Below are 20,119 nucleotides of genomic sequence, written 5' to 3'. Positions count from 1 at the left end.
CCCTCAACCTTCTAAACTCTAATGAATACAATCCCAGGATCCTCGGCCGTTCATCGTATGTTAGGCCTACCATTCCAGGGATCATCGGTGTGAATCTCTGCTGGACATGCTCCAGTGCCAGTATGTCCTTCCTGAAGTGTGGGGCACAAAATTGGACACAGTATTGTAAATGGGGCCTAACTAAAGCTTTATAAAGTCTCAGAAGCACATTGCTGCTTTTATATTCCAATCCTCTTGAGATAAATGACAACATTACATTCGCTTTCTGAATCATGGACTCAACCTGCAAGTTAACCTTTAGGAAATCCTGGACTAGCACTCCCAGATCCCTTTGTACTTCAGCTTTATGAATTTTCTCACTGTTCAGAAAATAGTCCATGCCTGTATTCTTTTTTCCAAAGTGCAAGACCTTGCATTTGCACACGTTGGATTTCATCAGCCATTTCCTGGATCACTCTCCTAAACTGTCTAAATCTTTCTGCTGCCTCCCCAACTCCTCAGTACTACCTGCCTATCCACCTAACTTCGTATCATTGGCAAACTTCGCCAGAATGCTCCCATCCCTGCATCCAGATCATTAATATATAAAGTGAACAGTTGCGGCCCAGTTGCCATTCCGAAAAAGAGCCTTTTATCCTCGAACACCATGGGCCCTCACCTTACTCAGCAGGCTCCCGTGAGGCACCTAGTTAAAGGCCTTTTGGAAGTCCAGATAGGTAACATCCATTGGGTTTCCCTGGTCTAACCTACCTGTTGCCTCTTCAAAGAATTCTAACATGTTTGTCAGGCACGACCTCCCCTTACTAAATACATATTGGCTTGTTTTAATCCGACCCTGCGCTTGCAAAAATATAGAAATCTCATCCTTAACGATGGATTCTAGAATTTTATTAACTGAGGTTAGGCTAATTGGCCTATAATTTTCCATCTTTTGTCTTGATCCTTTCTTGAACAAAGGGGTTACAACAGCAATATTCCAATCATTTGGGACTTTCCCAGACTCCAGTGACTTTTGAAAGATCACAACCAATGCCTCCGCCATTTCCTCAGCCACCTCCCTCAGAACTCTAGGATGTAGCCCATTAGGGCCAGGAGATTTATCAATTTTTAGACCTTTTAGCTTTTCTAGCACTTTCTCTTTTGTAATGCCTACCATACTCCACTCTGCCCCCGGCTATCCTTAATTGTTGGGATATTACTCATGTCTTCCACTGTGAAGACTAACTCAAAGTACTTATTAAGCTCTTCAGCTATTTCCTTATCTCCCATCACTAGCCTTCCAGCATCAATTTGGAGCCGCCCAATGGCTACTTTTGCCTCTCATTTGCTTCTTATGTATTGAAAGAAACTTTTACTATCATTTCTAATATTACTGGCTAGTCTACCTTCATATCTGATCATCTCCTTCCTTATTTCTCTCTTTGTTATCCTCGGTTTGTTTTTGTAGCCTTCCCAATCTTATTTCCTAGTGCTCTTGGCCACTTTATAGGCTGTCTCTTTTTCTTTGATACATTTCCTGACTTCCCTTGTCAGCCATGACTGTCTAATCCCCCCCCCCACCCCGGATAATCTTTCTTTTCTTTGGGATGAACCTCTGTACTGCGTCCTCAATTACACCCAGAAACTCTGCCATTGTTTCTCTACTGTCTTCCCTGCTAGGCTCTGCTTCCAGTTGATAGATGTTCGAAAATGTTAGAACTAGGGTCATCATTCCTTGAAATATCAAATTACTTGGGTAATGTTGAAGAGAACAATAATTATTTACATTTAAAAATCATAAATTTATCACAGATAACACTGTGGAGCTGGAGGAACACAGCAGGCCAGGCAGCATCAAAGGATCAGGAAAGCTGACGTTTCAGGTCGGGACCCTTCTTCAGAAATGAGGGAGGAGGAAGGGAGCTCTGAAATAAATAGAGATAAGAAGGGTGGGGCTGGCGAAAGTAGATGGGATGGTGATAGGTGAGTACTGTTAGGTAGTCCTCAGTATTAAGCAAATATGTGACAGGAAGTGTATTTTTGACATTCTGTAGTCCACGTTTGAAGTAGTATTACATTTCCTTTCAGTAAATTTAGAAATAGTTAAAACACAGCACGTCATATTAAGAGAATGCAACTTGCCAGGGATTTCTAAATCATTCCTTAGATACTCGGGTTTGAATTCACTCATCCACGGCGAGTACTCTTTCAGGTTCCCAGGTGGTACTTGCTGTTTCTTGCACACAATTTCCTGAATTTTCTTTGTTGCTTCATCAAATGTTTTTATGTTCATGTCCAGTAGTCTTGAGCCTTCTTTTCCATAATATTGATCAAAAGCTTTTTTAAACACCTGAAATTTTAACAGCCTGATTACAGTAAGATGTAGTGCGCACAATTATGAAACTGATAACTGCAATGTGTTCTACTTGTAGAAGTCATTCAGATAAATACAAACAGATACAACAATTCTACAAGTAACTTTAGATATGAAACTAATTATTGCCTCCTTTCAAAATGAAAAAAATTCTCAGTTCAAATCGAGTCATGTAAATCAGAAATATACAAGATCTCCTATCTGCACTGAATGAGTGAAGGATGCTACAATAGATCTGATCCCTTGTGGGATTGGGTCAGAAAAAATACAAGGTTTTATAGAATCATACTGTCCCTATTACTTAATGACAATGCCTTTTAAACACTGGCATATGTCCACACTGGAATAGGACAGGACTGGAGTCGGTTGTGGTGTGCACTTGGGTAAACTGATGGATGACATTTAGTCTAGGCTCATACCACTGGATGCTTGGTGTCAATAAACCATAGTAAAAAGGACTTAACATGGTTAAAAGGAGTGTGGTGTTGAGTAAGAACTGAGAAAGGAGTAAGAAAAATAAAATACGTAATAAAAAATTCCAGAAAGAAAAAAATATTGTTGAAGTGTTAATAAATTAAATTATTCATGACAATCTAATGGCAAAATGAAGTTAGGAATTTCGTTAGAGCTGTTTGGGACTTTCTGAATGTGAACCTTGCCAGATACAATCCAAGTATGCAGAATTTTCAACACAACTACATTAACCCAATTACATTTTTATTTTTACACCATTTGATGGATGGATGGATGGAGCAAAGACCCTGTGGGCAGCAACGTTACTCTGCCCTAAATTTTCCATCTCCTCCTATTTTACAGTATCACACAGATGTTGTGGTGCAGAAGGAGGTCATTCAATACATTGTGCCTGCTCTTGTTCTTCAAACCAGCAATATCATCTACTGCCAATTTCTTACTTATTCCTATACACTTGCATCTTAGTACTCTCCAAATAATAATACCAGGAAGCATCAAAAGTATTTATTGACAGTGAACTGTTAATATTGTTTCAGCATTAGAGCACTAGGTTCAGTAGCAATCGTTGATCAATGAGTCAAAACAAAAATAAATATTTTGAATGCTTTCTGAATTTGAAATGTAGTCTCTTCACACTCAGGTGTGATAAAGAAATATTTAAATTATAAAAATAAGCACCTGAATCCGTCAAAGTATTTTATTCTCAAATATCAGTACATCTTGTAAGAAATACAAATAAATAATAAAATATCAAATAAAAACAAATGAATTGGACTACAGGAACAAATTCTTAAATTCATCTTGCATAATTTACATCATATTAATTTATGGAGTATGATTTTCACACTTGAAGGCTAATGCTCTTTTATTACTGTTAGAAGTTAAGGTAATGATATTTAAGCTGACTTGCAAGGTATCTATCAAGGGCTACAGCTTTTTCTGCACTCAGATGTAGTCCCAGAAGTGCAAGATTAGCTTCCAACATGGATCTTTTGGACATAAAATTAACTTTCACCAACCTGAGCATATCTTCTTCTAAATGCTCCAATACCAGGAGATTGTAAAGATGCTAAGTTTGAGTACACTTCATCATACAGATTTTTCAGAAGGTTTTTATTTCTCACTTTCTTCTCTAGTTTAGTCTTGAAATCATTCGCCCAGTCCTGTTGAGAGAACAAAAGAAATCACTTCGTTGTTAATCTGTACAATGTGAATTAATATTGAGAAATGTCTGAATTCTGAGTATTACCTTAAAGAGCAAGTCTGGATTACTGAGCAGTTGTAAGGAATGAATAAATTTTTCAACCACACTCCCTTTATCCAGTTTAGTTTTTAACCTGAAAAGAAAAAATATGGTGTTGATGACAGTACAGGCCAGATTCGAAACATCAACATGAGGGAGATTTAATGACAGCTCTCATTCACATAGCACTTGTTACTTCAATGAGTATTAAACAAAGATGACGGACAAAATTTAGACCAGTGACACTGTGAGGAATATGAGCAGTAGGAAAGGAGAATGCATACAGGGACAAGTAGGTGAGGAACGAAAACAAGGAGATTATTGAGATGTGTAGAAAAAGCACAGTTTGGTGTTGGGTATGGGGTAGGGATGGGTAAGGGTAAGTGGTGGTGTTAATATAGACAAAAGTTTAGAATATTCAGTGTGGCTGGTAGCATTTGTGGAGATGGAAACAATAATAATGTTTACAGTCACAACCTTGCTTCAGAAAGGAGAAAAGTTAGAAAAGTTGGGGTGGCACAGTGGCCAGCACTGCTGCCTCGCAGCTCCAGGGACCTGGGTTCGATTCTCAGCTTTGGGCGACTGTCTGCGTGGAGTTTGCACATTCTCCCCGTGTCTGCGTGGGATTCCTCCCACAGTCCAAAGATGTGCAGGTTAGGTGGATTGGCCATGCTAAATTGCCCATATGGATGTATAGATTAGGTGGGTTATAGGGGGAATGGGTCTGAGAGGGATGCTGTGAGGTTTGGTGCGGACTTGTTGGGCCAAAGGGCCTGTTTCCATACTGTATTGACACTGTAGGTGTCAATGATTCTATGATCTAGTAGTTTTCATGTAGGTGAAAATGGGTGAAAAAAGACAAAATAAGAATGAATGCTTAGATCTGTCACAGACAAAGTTATGAATGGTTTGTTGGAGCAACTAGGCAAAATGGCTCCCTTTGACAAGTAGGTCAGTTATTCATGGTTATAGTTTTAGAATAACTGTCAAAGAACTAGGAAAGAGGCAAAGAGAAATTATTTCACACGGTTGTCAAGATTTGGAAAGCACCACATGAAAGGGTTCTGGAATCAGATCATTGGACTTTCATTTGGCATGTACTTGAAAAGAACAGATTGCATATTTCAGGGCAAATATTGAGGCATGGATCTAAATTGGTGAGAAACAACTGTTTTAATTTAATAAACAAAATAATCTCAGAAAGCTGAGATGTAAATGTGAATTCAAAATGAATTTAATAAACCACTCTGAGATATATAGTATTTGGGTGAGGTCCAGCTTCAAAAGCCATTTAGATATTTTTTAGTGATTGACTTATTCTCATAAGTAAACATCTTTCTCTCCTCCTTTAGACTTTGTGTTCCATGATTCCTCATCCATCATGATTTCAGTATATCTTCCTCTCATTGGACTAAAACAGTTTCACATCTGTGCCATTATTATAAACTCATATCCACTGTGGCCACTTACTTGATCTCAAGATTTCTGAGACTCCTTAAATCAGGCATGTTGGTCGGCAAAAAAGTGACTATTGGTCACTTACTTAAATATTTACCACCAACCTCATCCTCTCTGCTAACTGCATAACACCATAATATCTTCAGCCTCCCGCAGAAAATAAACCCCTCCGGTAATTTACTCTTCAACTTACAATTTTTACTCTCAGCGTCCATCTATGTTATCACAAAACCACTGCCACTGTTGAGTTGCTTAAATGTACTCTCACCTCATTCTTAAATGCCATGCCAATTATCTGATACAGTCCCCAAGGTGAAAAGGCTTGGATGACCAGATAACAACATTTCTTTTTACCTCTCAACAAACTCTTTGTTCTTGTTGCCATTTGCAGATTGTTCAAAGGTATAATTCTCACTGCTAATCATAAATGGGTACACAATAGCCTGTGGGTAGGAATCTGCAATCTTCTCTATGATGGGATGTATAACACAAGCTTCTTTTTTGTCAAGTGCCGCCATCATTTGATTAATCCAACTGATAAATTGCCAGCATGGAATGGTAGACACCTGAGGAATGTTTTAAGAAGAGTCATAATTAGTCATCTTTACCTACGAACTAAACATATGATTTAAATTAAGAACTTCCTTGAAAATCAGTTTTCTAGCTGCATGTGTCATTTGCCAAATTAAGTAACTGACTTGTCAGCTACCTTATCACACAGCAAAGTAACTTTATGATAAATAACTTGCAATCAAACTACTTTCACTGGTATTTGCCTAATACTTAAAATCAGACACTGAACCTATAAAAATTGGCTCCAAATTGAGTGATTTATTGCTTTAACTCATGGCAACACAATATGCAAATATTATTTTTAAGATAATATTCTTTTTGTTTCAAACTAAACTTAGTTTTGGCATGAAAAAAATCAATAGTTAAAACAATCTTTATTAATTCTCCATCAAGCATTTGCCTAATTATGCAATTAAAATTGTAATATTCTTAAGTCCCCTGACTGAGAATTGGAAAATTTGGCATCCTACTGATGGAGCCCAGGACCGCTCTTTTATCAGTTAGATGTGAGCAGTCAAACTTTACTGAATGAATACTGGACATGTCAAAAACAAAATGACAGATTCCCCAGCATGTCTACACTGGCTAAAATTATCTACCCATTATAATTCCATTTACCACCACCTCTCTATGAACATGGAATGTTGTTTCCACAAAGATGGGGTAGCCGTCATTCCTAACAATGCTGTCATGGACAAGTGCACCTGTGACAGTTGGTTCACAAGGATAAGGTCAGGAAAAACCATTCCCTTGCTTTAGTTCTTTTACCACTTGCCACAAGTCCAGTTGACACATATGTTGTTCAGGGCAAGTGGAATCAAGGGTTTTGGGGATAAGGCAGGAACAGGATACTGAATGTGGATGTTCTGCCATGATCATAATGAATGGGGGTGCTGGCTTGAAGGGCCAAATGGCCTACTCCTGCACCTATTGTCTATTGGCTCAGACAGTAGGAAAGGTACTCAACCACTCTTGGTGGGAGATACTGAAATTCTACACCCAGAGTTAACTCTGTGTGCTTGCTATGCTCAGAGCTTCTTTTCAATACTGTACAACATGGAGGATCACTGAATCATCAGTTGAGTGTATGTGAAAATAAGCCAGGGGTTTTCTTGCACATGTCTGGCTTGATGCCACAAGACTCCATAGATTCTGGGGCCAATACTGAGGACTCCCATTCCCATTAACATTCATGCTTACTGTATGATCACCATTACTGATACTAGCATTTTACTCAGATTTATTTAATTAACTGAATTTAAACTCCCCACATGCTGCAATGAGATTCCATCTTAGGTCTCTGGTATCATAATTGGTTGGAGGGAGTTCTGAAGGACAGGATTTATAAAAGCAAGGATTGATTAGGAATAGACAATTTGGATTTGTGCATGGGAAATCGTGTCTCACTAAATTGATTGAGTTTTTTTTGAAGACGTGACAAAGAAGATTGATGAAAGCACAGTGGTGGATGTTGTCCATTTAAGCTTTAGTAAGGTGCTTGGCTAAGTTCCCCATGGTAGACTGGTCAGCAAGGTTCGATCACATGGAATGCAAGGTGAACTTGCCATTTGAACACAAAATTGCCTTGAAAATAGGAGACACGGGGTGGTTGTAAAGGGTTGCTTTTCAGACTGGAGGCCTGTAACCAACAGTGTGTGACAAGGATTGGTGCTGAGTCCACTGCTTTTGGTCATTTATATAAATGATTTAAATAAATGAATCTCTTGAATACAAGAGATATGGTTAGTAAGGTTGCAGGTGAATAGTGAAGAAGGTTATCTCGGATCTTGTTCAGATAGGCCAATGGGTTGAGAAGTAGCACATGGAGTTTAATTTAGATAAATGTGAGGTGTTGCATTTTGGCAAAGCAAATCAGGGCAGGACTTATACACTTTAATGATATGGCCCTGGGGTGTGTTCTGAACAAGGAGACCTTGGGATACATGTGCATAGATCCTTGAAAGTGGAGTCAGAGGCAGACAGGGTGGTAAGGTGGTGTTTGGAATACTTGCCTTCATTGGTTGCAACAGTGAGTACTGGAGTTGGGATGTAATGCTGCAGCTGTAGAGGGCACTCATGTGGCCACTTTTGGAATACTGCACACAATTCTGGTCTCCCTGCTATAGGAAAGATGTTGTGAAACTTGGAGATCCTTTGAAAAGGATCCTTTCAAATCCTTGAAAAGATTTACAAGGATGTCGCCAGATTTGAAGGGTTTGAGTTTTAGGGACAGACTGAAAAAGTAGGGCTATATTTCCTGAAACATCAGATGCTGAGGTGTGACCTTGTAAAATCATGAGGGGCACGGACATAGTTAATTGTCAAGGTCTTTCCCCCGGCGTGGGGCAAGTTCAGAACTAGAGGGAATAGCTTTAAGGTGAGAGGGGAAAGATTTAAAAGGAACATAAGGAGCAACTTTTTCATGCAGAGGGTGGTGCGTGTATGGAATGAGCTGCCAGTGGAAGTGGTGGAGGTTGGTGCAATTACAACATTTAAAACGCATCAGGATAGCTAATATGAATAGGGAAGGGTTTACAGCGATATGGGCCATTTGCTGGAAAATGGGACTAGATTAATTTGGAACAAAAATCAAAAGAACTGCAGATGCTGTAAATCAAGAACAAAAACAAAGTTGACGGAAAAGCTCAGCAGGTCTGGCAGCATCTGTGAAGGAGAAAACAGAGTTAACGTTTCAGGTCCAGTGACCCTTACTCAGAACCCTAGATTAATTTAGGATATCTGCTTGATATGGACAAGTTGGACCAAAGAGTCTGTGTTTCTGTGCTGTACATCTCTTTGACTCTCTAAGTCCAACTATCTGGTTTGGTACCATCTTCACCAGGTCTGACCTTATCTACACCTGGTGTTCACATGAAAAATGCTGTCAATGGAGTAAAAGCAAGGAGCAGGCACAGCAGAGTAAAAGTCATTGGAAGCCCCAGTGTTTCTTCCCTGTTCCCAATCCATGGGCATTTATAGCTTGGGCTTTTATTAAAGGGTCTGGTGACATAACACATTGGCACTCCAGCATATAGAACTAGTATCCTTCCATCCCATGTCATGAAATGATTGACATCACAACTGTGCTGCTAAACTAAATGTGCAAAATATGAAGGAAACTTAGTCCTGTGGTCTTTCTAACAACACTGTAATTGGTTGTCATCCTAATGCATGATAACTCTCCTCTTTAGAGGGCTGGTTGTGTGATGTAGAAAAAGGAAGAGGAGGAATTGTTTGTAAAATGTGAACAAAAAAATTGCAAATTAGGCAACTTATAGTATTTATTTTGCTGATGATTTTATTAAAGTCATAACAGGCAATGGGCTCCATATACACTAAAATCTCTAAAAATTAGCCACATCAGTGTGGCACAGAATCACTACTTCAGGCCAATTAAACAGGCTCCAAGCCTCAAAATCTACATGTTAAAGCATTATTGCATTATTATAAAATAGTTGTAGCGAAGTAAGTACATACCCCTCTCGTCATGACATCCTGTGTTTCCGCCGGATATAATTCCACAATCTGTAACAACCGAGGGAATCTCAGCCTGGCTTCACTTGAATTATACTTCAATGCTTTTAACATATTTTCCACCACACTCGCTGGGTATGTCAGCAGTTCAGGGAAATTATTAACTGTAACAAACAGCAATTTATCTATTTAAAAACATGAAAGAACCAAGGGTACATAATTCAGTAACAATGCTGTATAGACCAGTTTCATTTTTTGGACTCAAAGAATGGGAAAAGATACTGCTACAAACCAAGAAAACTGTGGAAGAAGAAATTGCAGTTTAAAAACGAGTCAATAGATCTCATTGAGAGTTGTATTGGCAATGTTGTCTTATTGAAGTGGTGGTGGAGAATGATAAGGTACCTAGACTCTGCCTATGTGTATCGACATTTCAGAGTAGGTGTACCTAGAGATAGTCCTTTGATTGAATTTTCAGTGGGCCAGTTGTTGCGGGCTCAGGAGGGTGATAGCTGGGCAAGTGGTTCCAACCCTTTATGTGCAATAGAGCAGAAATATTCAGCTTGCAAAGAAAGATCACCTCAATTTCTCCATCCTGTGCAAAAAAAAAGAGATGCAAAAACAAAGCAAGTGTGATGTGAGAAGAAACCTTTTCACACGGTGAGTGGTAAGGGTGTGGAATGCACTGTCTCGAAATGTAGTGGAGGTAGGTTCAATTGAGACATTCAAGAGAGCACTGGATGTTTATTTGGAGAATAATGATATGCAGTGCAGGATTACGGGCTAAAGGCAGAAGATTTGCACATTGTACAGAACCAGTGCAGGCATGATGGGCGAAATGGCATCTTTCGAAAACATAATATACCTCTGATTTTGTGTGGACAAGTAACAGCAAATCTTCCAGTAACTGTTCTCAGTCATCATTTCACGACTGCTCTCTGTACAAATCATTAAAGGAGTAAGGGGGAAAAAACATCTTCAGACATACTGCAAGGGGCACATTCTCAGCCAGTGAATAGGACTTTGGGAATAGTAGAGCTTGTTTACAGAGCACTACCCTAGCAAGCTGATGACAAAGTATTTGTCAAAGTTCTTGTGAAGTCATGAAAGCTGTAACAAATAGTGAAGGATGAATACATTCCGCTAATTTAAAAGCAGGGCCCCTTCCTAACTTTCTGTGCAGACCATTTTGCAAAGCCTCAAAGCTTGGACTTCTATCTCAAAAGTGCAAATTAGTTTCACATCAGAACACCATTGGGAGTTAAGACCTTATTCAACCTTACGACGAAGACTGGTCAGTGTGGAAAACAGAAAGATCATATTTTATTTTTACCAGCCCTCCTTCCTTCCCAGTCATTCTTGGACTATACATAAAGCACAATTGCTACATGGTATTTAAAATTCAAGCTTACGTGTAGAACAGAAGAAGACAAATTATTACAAATTTTCTTGCACTCTTACTGTTTTCACTTTCTTCTTCCTCCCGCAGACATCTATCACAGAAATTTGCCAAAGTCATGTAGGCCTTAATCACTCCCACTGTGTCAACATGTTCTTCAGAAAGGGACTGCACCTCTTCTTCAGCTTTTTTAACAGCACCTTGAAGATATTCATGAGCCTTTCTATACAATCCAACAGAAACCTGAGGAACAACAAAAAAAGTGATATCAGAAAACATTCAGATATTAATTGTATGTATATATCTTTTCAAACAGTTACAGTACTGTTTTTCATACCTGCATTGTATCATTACTGGTAGCTCCAGAAAGTTTTGTAACATTCTTTGCTCGATCCTCCTCAATATACTGAAGACATGATGGGTCTTTATTCAGAGCATTAGCCATAATGGAGTAAGTTGTACCAAGTAATGTGTTCTGGTCTCTGAGAGCATGTCTTTGTGTATTTAGATTATCCATTTCTATTTCACCTGTAACAAAAGATCATCATTTAAGACCTCAAGATTTTAACCCTTCCTTAAACATTTCTCTCTGAAATGGTTTTGGTATTTGCTCTTAAGCTGGTGATAGTTTAACCGTATTGTCGCTGGACTAGTAATCTGGAGATCCAGGCTAATTTTCTAAGGACATAGGTTTGAATCTTGTCATGGCAGGAATTAAAAACTAACATTATGATGGCCATTCAATCAATGGTGATCATTGTAAAAACTCACTTGTTTCACTAATGCGCTTTAGAGAAGGAAATTTGATATTCCCATAGAATAATATTAATTTTAAAAATGTGAACAAGGTTCTAGCTTGGATCCCTCACATTCACTATTTAAAATAGTAATAATTAAGAATTATTCTCTGATTTGCCTTTTCCTGTTTTATATTTCATCACATGGCCATTCCTAAGCTGATTAAGTAGGTTGGTTTGCAGCCCTGTAATGCCCTTGATTCATTTGATAACTAGTGGGTAGATGCTAATATATTATGGGATAATCTATCATTTTGCATTCTTTCTTTGCATGTGGAGAAGTGATTTGTTGTTTCCATCTGGCAGCAAAACTGTAGTCAGAGCTTGCCGCATTGAGAGATGTGTCACCTAAGATCCAAATCGTTTTTCTACATGTTGAAGATATTGCAGAAGATTGTTCTTTATCTGATCATTCTAATTGACAATGTTGTACAAATTTATGCTAGGCTTCTAAAGGAGAGAACAGTTTTATAGCTCAACACCATTACAAAAGTTTAAAAACATGCAGGTGACTTGTCAGAAAACCATTTAAAAATTGCAGAATCAGGAATTTTCAAGTTGTTAAATCATTGTTAGAAATTTATCAGCCATTACCCAGCAATGGGACGGTTTTCATCACCGTTACTATCTGGTCAGCACTTTTCAGACTCCGACTCCGTTTATGACTGTAGCGGCTGTAACTTTGTATCCACCTGACTCTCCAGTCATTTCTAACGTTGGATTCTTTGTGAAGTTCTTTCAGCAGCTTGGTGGCCACTGAAAAGTTGTTCTGAAATAAGGAAACCAATTCAGCATCTCAAAAAGTTCAAACATTATGATAATGAACAGAGCAATAACTTGAAGGCTAGTAAATTTTGTAATCAAAAATACAGGTTTAATGTGCAGGCATTCTGCAAGTTTTTAACAGCTATAATTTATTTTCAAGTTAATTGGATAAGTTGATGTATTTCAACTATGAAGTAAAAGATTTACAGTGGCGTAATTTAGCAACATCTACATTCTTATTGCATTTTAATGGCACTGAGGAATTTTTTTTACGTTGACATAGATCTTATTCTGTATTTCCCAAAGGCTGCCCAATCAATTCCACTGGATTTACCTGCAGTCTCATGTTGCTGGAATGGTGGCAGTGTTGGTGCAACTCTATCTCAACCCCCTCACTGCTGGTAACTCCTGACCTGGATACACTTGACTGTTTACAGAGATCTAGCAATAATCCATAGTGATGGTCTATAAGCATTTACTGCAGGAGCTACTACTCCCAGTGGTAATACCAGCAATAGAGCGCTGTCATTTCTGTCTGGCTAGCAGCCCTCTGGAATAGGATTATCGCCCTGTAGTAAGCCTTGATCATGTGGGAGGTCTGATGATGGCAACTGAAGTGCTTGATTGTGCCTATATTTCATTAGGCCTCCAAGACAGAGGTGACACAGACTCCAATATCTTTTCTAACCAGTATCCACAGCTGTTATAATTAAATTCCACCCAAGATAATTGGCTAATGCCTCTTTAACTTCCTCACTACAATTACTCCTGCCTCTGCCTCACGTTTAAATTCATGCCTCCCTTCCTATTCACAGACCTAGGAAATCTTTGACAATGGGTGGGAGAAATTCTTAGAATGGCACTCACAGTTGGATTGTCAATCTGTTTCTTTTTACATACCCTGTACTGGTTCTCCAAGTTTCTGGTCTGTACATGTGTCTTTAGACTCTTGAGAAACGTGGACTGTACCTGTTCAAGAAGCTTTCCAGCATGGTGTGATACAGAGTATCATCAGTGCAGGGGGTCAGATCATTCCTGCTTTCTAAGCAGGCAATGCCACATTCTGAGGTATAAAAGTTAAAGACCTCTTTGACAAGAGGAATGGTTAAGCATGTAGGGGCAATGGGGCCGGGGGGGGGGGGATTATGGTGGCAGACGAATGATGGGATAGAATGGAGAGGTTGAATGGCAGGTGTGAGAGTGAGAATGTAGTATGGCAGGCAGGTGAATAAGAGGCTAAGGTGGGTCAGGTATTCAGTTGAGGATCACTGGTGTAGGTGTTCAGACTTCTGGGGAATGTAAAAGCGGCTTTGAGTGACAGTTTTCCAGGACTTAAGGAAAGTTTAAATCCGTCTAACATTTCTTGGGCAACTATTCATGTAAGTCAATTAGAGCTCTCTGAAGTCTCCAACTGTAACAAAGAGGTTTTTATTTCTGGTGAGGGGTTGCTCTGATGGTGGGGAGTGGTTTCAAATGCTGGGCAGTTGACTGTTATAAATTTAAGCTCCCTTTGCACATACTGTGCATTGGGACATCCACGGGGTCTCATATCACATCCGTCATGGTGCAGCTATAAGACCATAACAAATAAGAACAGGATTAGGCTATTTGACCCCTCAAGCTTGCTCCACCACTCAGTAGGATTATGCCCGATCTGATATTCTTCATGTCATCTTTCCTGTCTTTTCTACATAACCATCGATTCGCCTACTGATCAAGAATCCATCTATCTAAACCTTAAATATACACAAGGACACGACCCACAACTCTCTGCGACAAGGAAGAAATTCCTTCTCATCTCAGACTTAAATTAGCACCTATTTATTCTGAGACAATGCCATATGGTGTGAGATGCTCCGACTGGAGATCCAGTGACATACATGGTTATGGGGTTTGGTGGGCAAAAGACTGATTGAAGTGTTCAATGCCATGATTTAACTGAATGGTAAGGTAGGCTCAATGGGCTGAACAGCTTACTCCCATTTCTATGTTCAGCAACGATATCAATGGGCAAACTCAAACTGATATCAACTCCTGGCGCTCTTTGCCCAGGAAAATGATGGACCAATACACTTACTGCATTTGATCAACTGATGGCTGTAATGTCTTGGTGAATACCTGTTTCCTGGCACTTTCTAACATTTTTAGCTTCATATTAAATTTACAGCTTCTTATGAGCATGGCAACATCTTCTTCTTCCTTGTCCATATCCATTCGTGCATCAGCGCCTTCATCATCATCCACCTCCATACTGTTGTCAGCCTGAAGAAGTGACAATCGTTCCTTAATCTTGTCGAGGAAGAAGCAGCTATGATACAGAACATCAAAAAAATGGAAGAGACATTGTAATAAAAAGGCAGGTTGATCATTTGAGGCGTTAGCTGTGAACTAAAAATAAACTTGAAGTCGGGGTGGTTGGTGCCAGACTTAGGAAGTTCATGAAAACCCAAACAGTCCAGAGAGTGTTGGGTGACAGGCAGTGTATGGATGAGGTTTCAATGGGATGTCGTTGCTCAACACAGACAGACAGAATCTGAGCATACTGCAGCCTTATTTGATTAAAATTTAAAATTTTATTTGAAGGTGAGGTCAAATGAAGAAACCAAGGAAGTTGGAAACAAACTGTACATAATTAAAAAAATACAATTGGAAGGAAATCAAACAATTTTAAAAATGAAAGCATTCATAAAATGGTTCTTTGTCTGGTTGGCAGGATGTGGAGCGGAGTCCCACATGGATCTGTGCTAGAGCCTCAACCTTTTACAATTGATAAAATTGGACAAATCATTTCAGCGTCATACCGGTTTGTGATTATGTCATCCCAGACACTCATAGGGTCCAGCTTTGGTTCTGGATACCGGCCTGTCCATGTTCTTATTAGTTTTCGAAGTGGCACTTCAGAGGTTAAATTATCTGCAAAATTCAATTGAATAGTTATTCCTCAAACCACGAATAATTCATAAAATTAGATTGCTTGATGAAAATCTCACTCTCAGGCTAAGTTAATATTGTGGCCAAAACAGTCAGGTTATGGCATGTCAAAATTCAAACATTTAGTAGTGTAAATATGGATTAATACTTAGTAATAAAACTGATATCTCTAGATTATGCACATACGTGTTACTTCTTGTAACACACATGTAAATATTTATAACTAGATTCTGTCTGCAAATATTTTGTAGTTAGAACATCATATGCAAATATTTATAGCATTGATCACTGTTTGCTGTTCAACCACTTAATTCAATTGGCTTTTGGAAAACAAACAACATGTTCATTTTGGAAAATAAGACATCAGATGACCAAATAGTTCTATTCTGTCCAAATTTACAGGAATCGCTTCATTTTTCTACCACAGCTACCTCAGTGCCTTCCCATGAAGGAACAGCTGCTGACAACAGAGAAGGTTTAGTATAAGAACAGCCCTAGGGATCAAAGATTAAACCTCTGGGAAAGTGGATCTGGATGCTGGATGGAACAGGACAATGGTGGATTAAGTGAAGTTTACAGAAGGTAAAGGTGGCCAGAACAGCACTACAAAAGACAAGTCTAGAAGTTACAGATGCATGGATAAGGCAAAATGGAAGCAGGCAACGTTTACGCAGTCTTTACAGAAACTCATCTGAGCTGGAGGAAAGTGCAGTCCTTTCAGAATGGTAGATACAAATTTCTCATATTTTCTTAAAGTATGGAGATAAGTTTGTTCAGTAGCATCTAACACATCACCCTCACTACCAAGTGCTAATCGGCAGGTAGAGTGAGGGCAAGTGCCTGACCCTACCGCAAATCTTGTACCTGGTGAAAGCTACTGATCAAGGCCTATTCCTCGGGTATTCAGAGAAAGCAAAGTTCTTTCTCCTCCTTGTCATGAGAAGGTAAATGTCAGGGGGAGACAAGTATAAGGGGGATTGAAAACCAGTACAGAGGAGTAATTTTCAAAGGTCAAATGCTACTTCCCATCCATGCCTCCGATTGTTCCCAGACTTGGGCAACTGAAGGGTCCTGACCAAGCTGGCGGACAAGCTGCCATACTTTCCCAGAATGAACACTAGCTACCTTTGGGGGTGGGGGGAGGCGGGGGTCAGGAGACTGGCATAGTGGTAGTTAAGTCCCTTAAGTGACTATTAATTGATGGCACAAGGACCTTAAGTTCTGGCACATTGTCAAAGTCTGATGTATGTCTACTAATTACAAAATATCAATGAACATATTCACAGCAAATATATACAGAGCAAAAGGCTACCTATAGTGACGAGCAAATAGAAATAAATCCCAAGGTTGTCTGACTCAGAATAAAAGATTGTATTTGGCATTATCTTGTAATGAGATATGTTATAAATATTTGTGGTAACTTGGTCACAAATCCTTGATTTCAGTAAGGGGTAAAGACATCAGTTATTATTTGTTTATTTATTTTAGTTCAGGCATAAAGATGACCCATAATGTCACAATGCTAAGCATTGTGGTGATGCACTTCAGTACAATTCAAACCATTTTCTGTGGGTTTAGCAAACACATCCAATTAAAATAAACTGACATTCCTTCTTGCAAGGCATTTGGCCATTAGGTACTGTATTATTAAAAATGCTAAAATGATTGCGTCCTTTCTGTGATGAACTTTCATCTGAAGGATCAGCAAATTGCTGTTCTAGGTGTTATTAGTTTAGCAGAGTAAAGGTTCTTACTTCCTTTGGTGATGAAACAGAGAAAATCCTGAATCTCTGTCAGAGTTTGAAGAGATTGCAGTTTGGTCAGCCGACTCCTGTGGAGCAGTGGGTCAATGCTGGAATAATTCTTAGAGAAAGAACATTACACACGTTTAAATGGTCATTCGTTGTGAAATGGAACACAAAAACAAACATATTTACTTAGAACCATATTGTTTATTGTTTTTCCTCTCCTTCTACTTGAATTACATTTTCTAACTGTCAAGTTATTAGGTTCACTTTAGAATCTAGCACATCCACTATATCTACAGCTACCAATTTTAGAAATTTATTGGCTGCCACTCCCTTAAGTTTCTCTTGTTGTTTATCTCTGTTGGTATTAGCTACCTAAGTTCCTCATTTCTATTATTTCCTTGGTTAATGTCTGAATGCAATTTCTTCTACATTAAAGACAGACAAAATTTTTGTTCATTGTCACTTCCATTTCATCATTCCCCATGATGAGAACTCTCATCTCTGCCTCTTTTGGACCAATTGTAATTTATCTTTTTTGTAAAAATTCTTAACATACGGATTTGGGATTCTTAGCTAGTTTTCTACTTTTTCCTTTATCAAGTTTTGAGTAGCATTTTGCAATTTGCTAAAACTCTTGCAATTCTAAGGTTCATGACTATTCTTTAAAATATTATAATTACTTTCTTTCAATTAATACAATCTTTAACTTCCCTCAAAGGCCACTGCTAGATCTTTCTCACTGAGTTGCGTTTTTTAAAATGGAATTTTATTTTTAATGCATTTTGTTAAAGGTTTCCACTATTTATTACCAGCACACCTCTGGACTATTTATCAAATCAACAGACAGTTCTCATCTCTTATGTAATTGGTTTTCACTCATGTGCCACTCCGACTTAATATGAAATTCTATTGTACGATGATCATTCCCCCACACACCCCAGAGATTTGACTTTGAGATTACTAATTAACCTGCCCTCATCATGTAATATTAGATCTAAAATAGCTTTATTCCTAGTTGATTCCTCAATATTTTGCTCTCAGAAGCTATTCCAAAAGCATTCTGCAAACTTGTCTTCCAAATTATCCTTGTGCATTAGATTCTCCTAGCCTTTAAAAAAATTAAAACCCCCACACCTAATACTTTACCTTTACTAGCTCTTATTAGTTCTCATTTAACGCTTCGTCCATGGTGGTAGGATGCATTGTGGGGTTAAAACAAACAGTCCCAACAGTGTTTTCTGACAGTTGTTATTCCTAATCACCATCTATACTGACACTATTTCTTAATCTTGTGTGTCATGATCCTTTCTTCCTTCTGTTGTCATGTCATCCTTCATTATCAGGGCTATTACTCATGCTGTCCATTCTATTCGTTTTTTCAAAATGAGTGATGTGAAATATTGGCCGACCTTTGTCATCTTCCAGCCATATTTCTCTATTGGTCAACAGATTCTTTATTATTTCATGCAATGTGGGCATCACTGGTGAAGCCAGTATTTGTTGATCGATCCTCATTCCTCTTGAATTCAATGACGTGCGAGGCCATTTCAAAGGGCAGTTTAGAGTGAATCATGCTTTGTGGTCGTGCAGTCACATGTAAGCCAGATGAGGCAAGAATGGCAGATTCCCATCACAGGTATACTCTGGCTTTAGTGAACCAGGTAAGTTATTAAGATAACCCACATTAGTTTTATGTGTAATGTCGGTTACTACAACTGAGATTTGTTCTATATTCCATATGTACTAATCCAATTTAAATTCCACTAATTGGTGTGGCGGGAGTTGAAATCAATGCCCCAGAGAATAGACTGGTCTTTGATTTTTAAATGATTTTGGTACAAATGTCTTGTGCTTTCAGATAAAGTATTTTATTAGCATTTTAATACCATTTCTTTGTATCAACCCTATTTAATGAACCCATCAGCACCATTAAATTCTGATCCTTTGTGTCTGAGTTTGCTTATCTTTACCCAAAGTGTTACACTATGGATTTTACCCTTCTCTTTAGATTCTTTTAAATACTTCTTTATACAGCACAACAAATTTTAGTTTGTTATCTGAAGTGCTAGTTGCACAACTCAGTAGGACAATGATCCCAGCATGGTTTTAGTGCAGTCCAGTACTGGTGCAAGTGCCCAATGAATCAAAACTCACTTCTCTCCACATCACCCAAGTCAAGTGATTAATTCATTAACCCGGTCATCTGGTATTTGGCTAACAATCCATTGATTATTACTTTTAAATTTTTGCACTTTAATTTGAGCCTTACTCCTCAGAATCCCTCAGAAGAACACTATTCTTTGTTCTGCCAATGCAATTAGTTTCTGTATGGACCATATAGAATCTTCTCTTTCTGAGACGCGTCTCCAGACATAAGTTTATTTTTTACGCTGGTATGGGGGAGGCAGGACCTCATGGTTGAGACAGCCTTGGTTCAGTTGGTAGCACTCTTGACACTGAATCTGAATTGGGAGACTGAGAGTTTGAGTCCTTTTCAAGGACTCAAGCATAAAACACAAGGCTGACCCATCAGTGAACAACTGCGTTTCTGAAATTTGCCAGCTTTCAGACGAAAAGTGAGACCTATTTCCTTTCTTCAGTGACCATAAAATACCTATAACACTATTTTGATGAAAAATGGGAATTATTCCCAGCGCAATGGCTGATATCTGTCCCTCAATCAACATCACAAAAAGATTATCTGGTCATTGTCCTAATGCCAATTAAGAGTTAGTGATATGCAAATTGGCTGTGGTAATTGCTACATTACAACAGTGACTGCTCTTCCAAATCGATGTAAATTTGAACACAAAATGCTTTTAGATATCTGGCGCTCATGTTAGACACTTTATAAACGCAAATTTTCCTTTCTCTTTATGGCACCGAAGAACCCATGGCTAA

General features: G+C 38.6%; 1 protein-coding gene across 1 annotated transcript in view; it reads right to left on the bottom strand.

Annotated features, from left to right (window-relative positions):
• prkdc (protein kinase, DNA-activated, catalytic subunit) overlaps positions 1-20,119 on the bottom strand; it is a 210,313-nt gene that overhangs the window by 32,341 nt on the left and 157,853 nt on the right. The window contains exons 67-77 of the mRNA XM_048528582.2: positions 17,222-17,330; positions 15,338-15,449; positions 14,655-14,844; positions 12,366-12,540; positions 11,312-11,502; positions 11,037-11,217; positions 9,579-9,739; positions 5,883-6,094; positions 4,077-4,164; positions 3,847-3,990; positions 2,122-2,329 (exon numbers count right to left, since the gene is read on the bottom strand). Of these exons, the coding sequence (XP_048384539.2) occupies positions 2,122-2,329; positions 3,847-3,990; positions 4,077-4,164; positions 5,883-6,094; positions 9,579-9,739; positions 11,037-11,217; positions 11,312-11,502; positions 12,366-12,540; positions 14,655-14,844; positions 15,338-15,449; positions 17,222-17,330 (1,771 nt within the window). The remainder of the gene's footprint in view (positions 1-2,121; positions 2,330-3,846; positions 3,991-4,076; positions 4,165-5,882; positions 6,095-9,578; positions 9,740-11,036; positions 11,218-11,311; positions 11,503-12,365; positions 12,541-14,654; positions 14,845-15,337; positions 15,450-17,221; positions 17,331-20,119) is intronic.

This window comes from Stegostoma tigrinum, chromosome 5, assembly GCF_030684315.1.
Source record: "Stegostoma tigrinum isolate sSteTig4 chromosome 5, sSteTig4.hap1, whole genome shotgun sequence".
Taxonomy (NCBI): Eukaryota; Metazoa; Chordata; class Chondrichthyes; order Orectolobiformes; family Stegostomatidae; genus Stegostoma; species Stegostoma tigrinum.
This window is presented reverse-complemented; position numbering and strand designations above follow the sequence as displayed.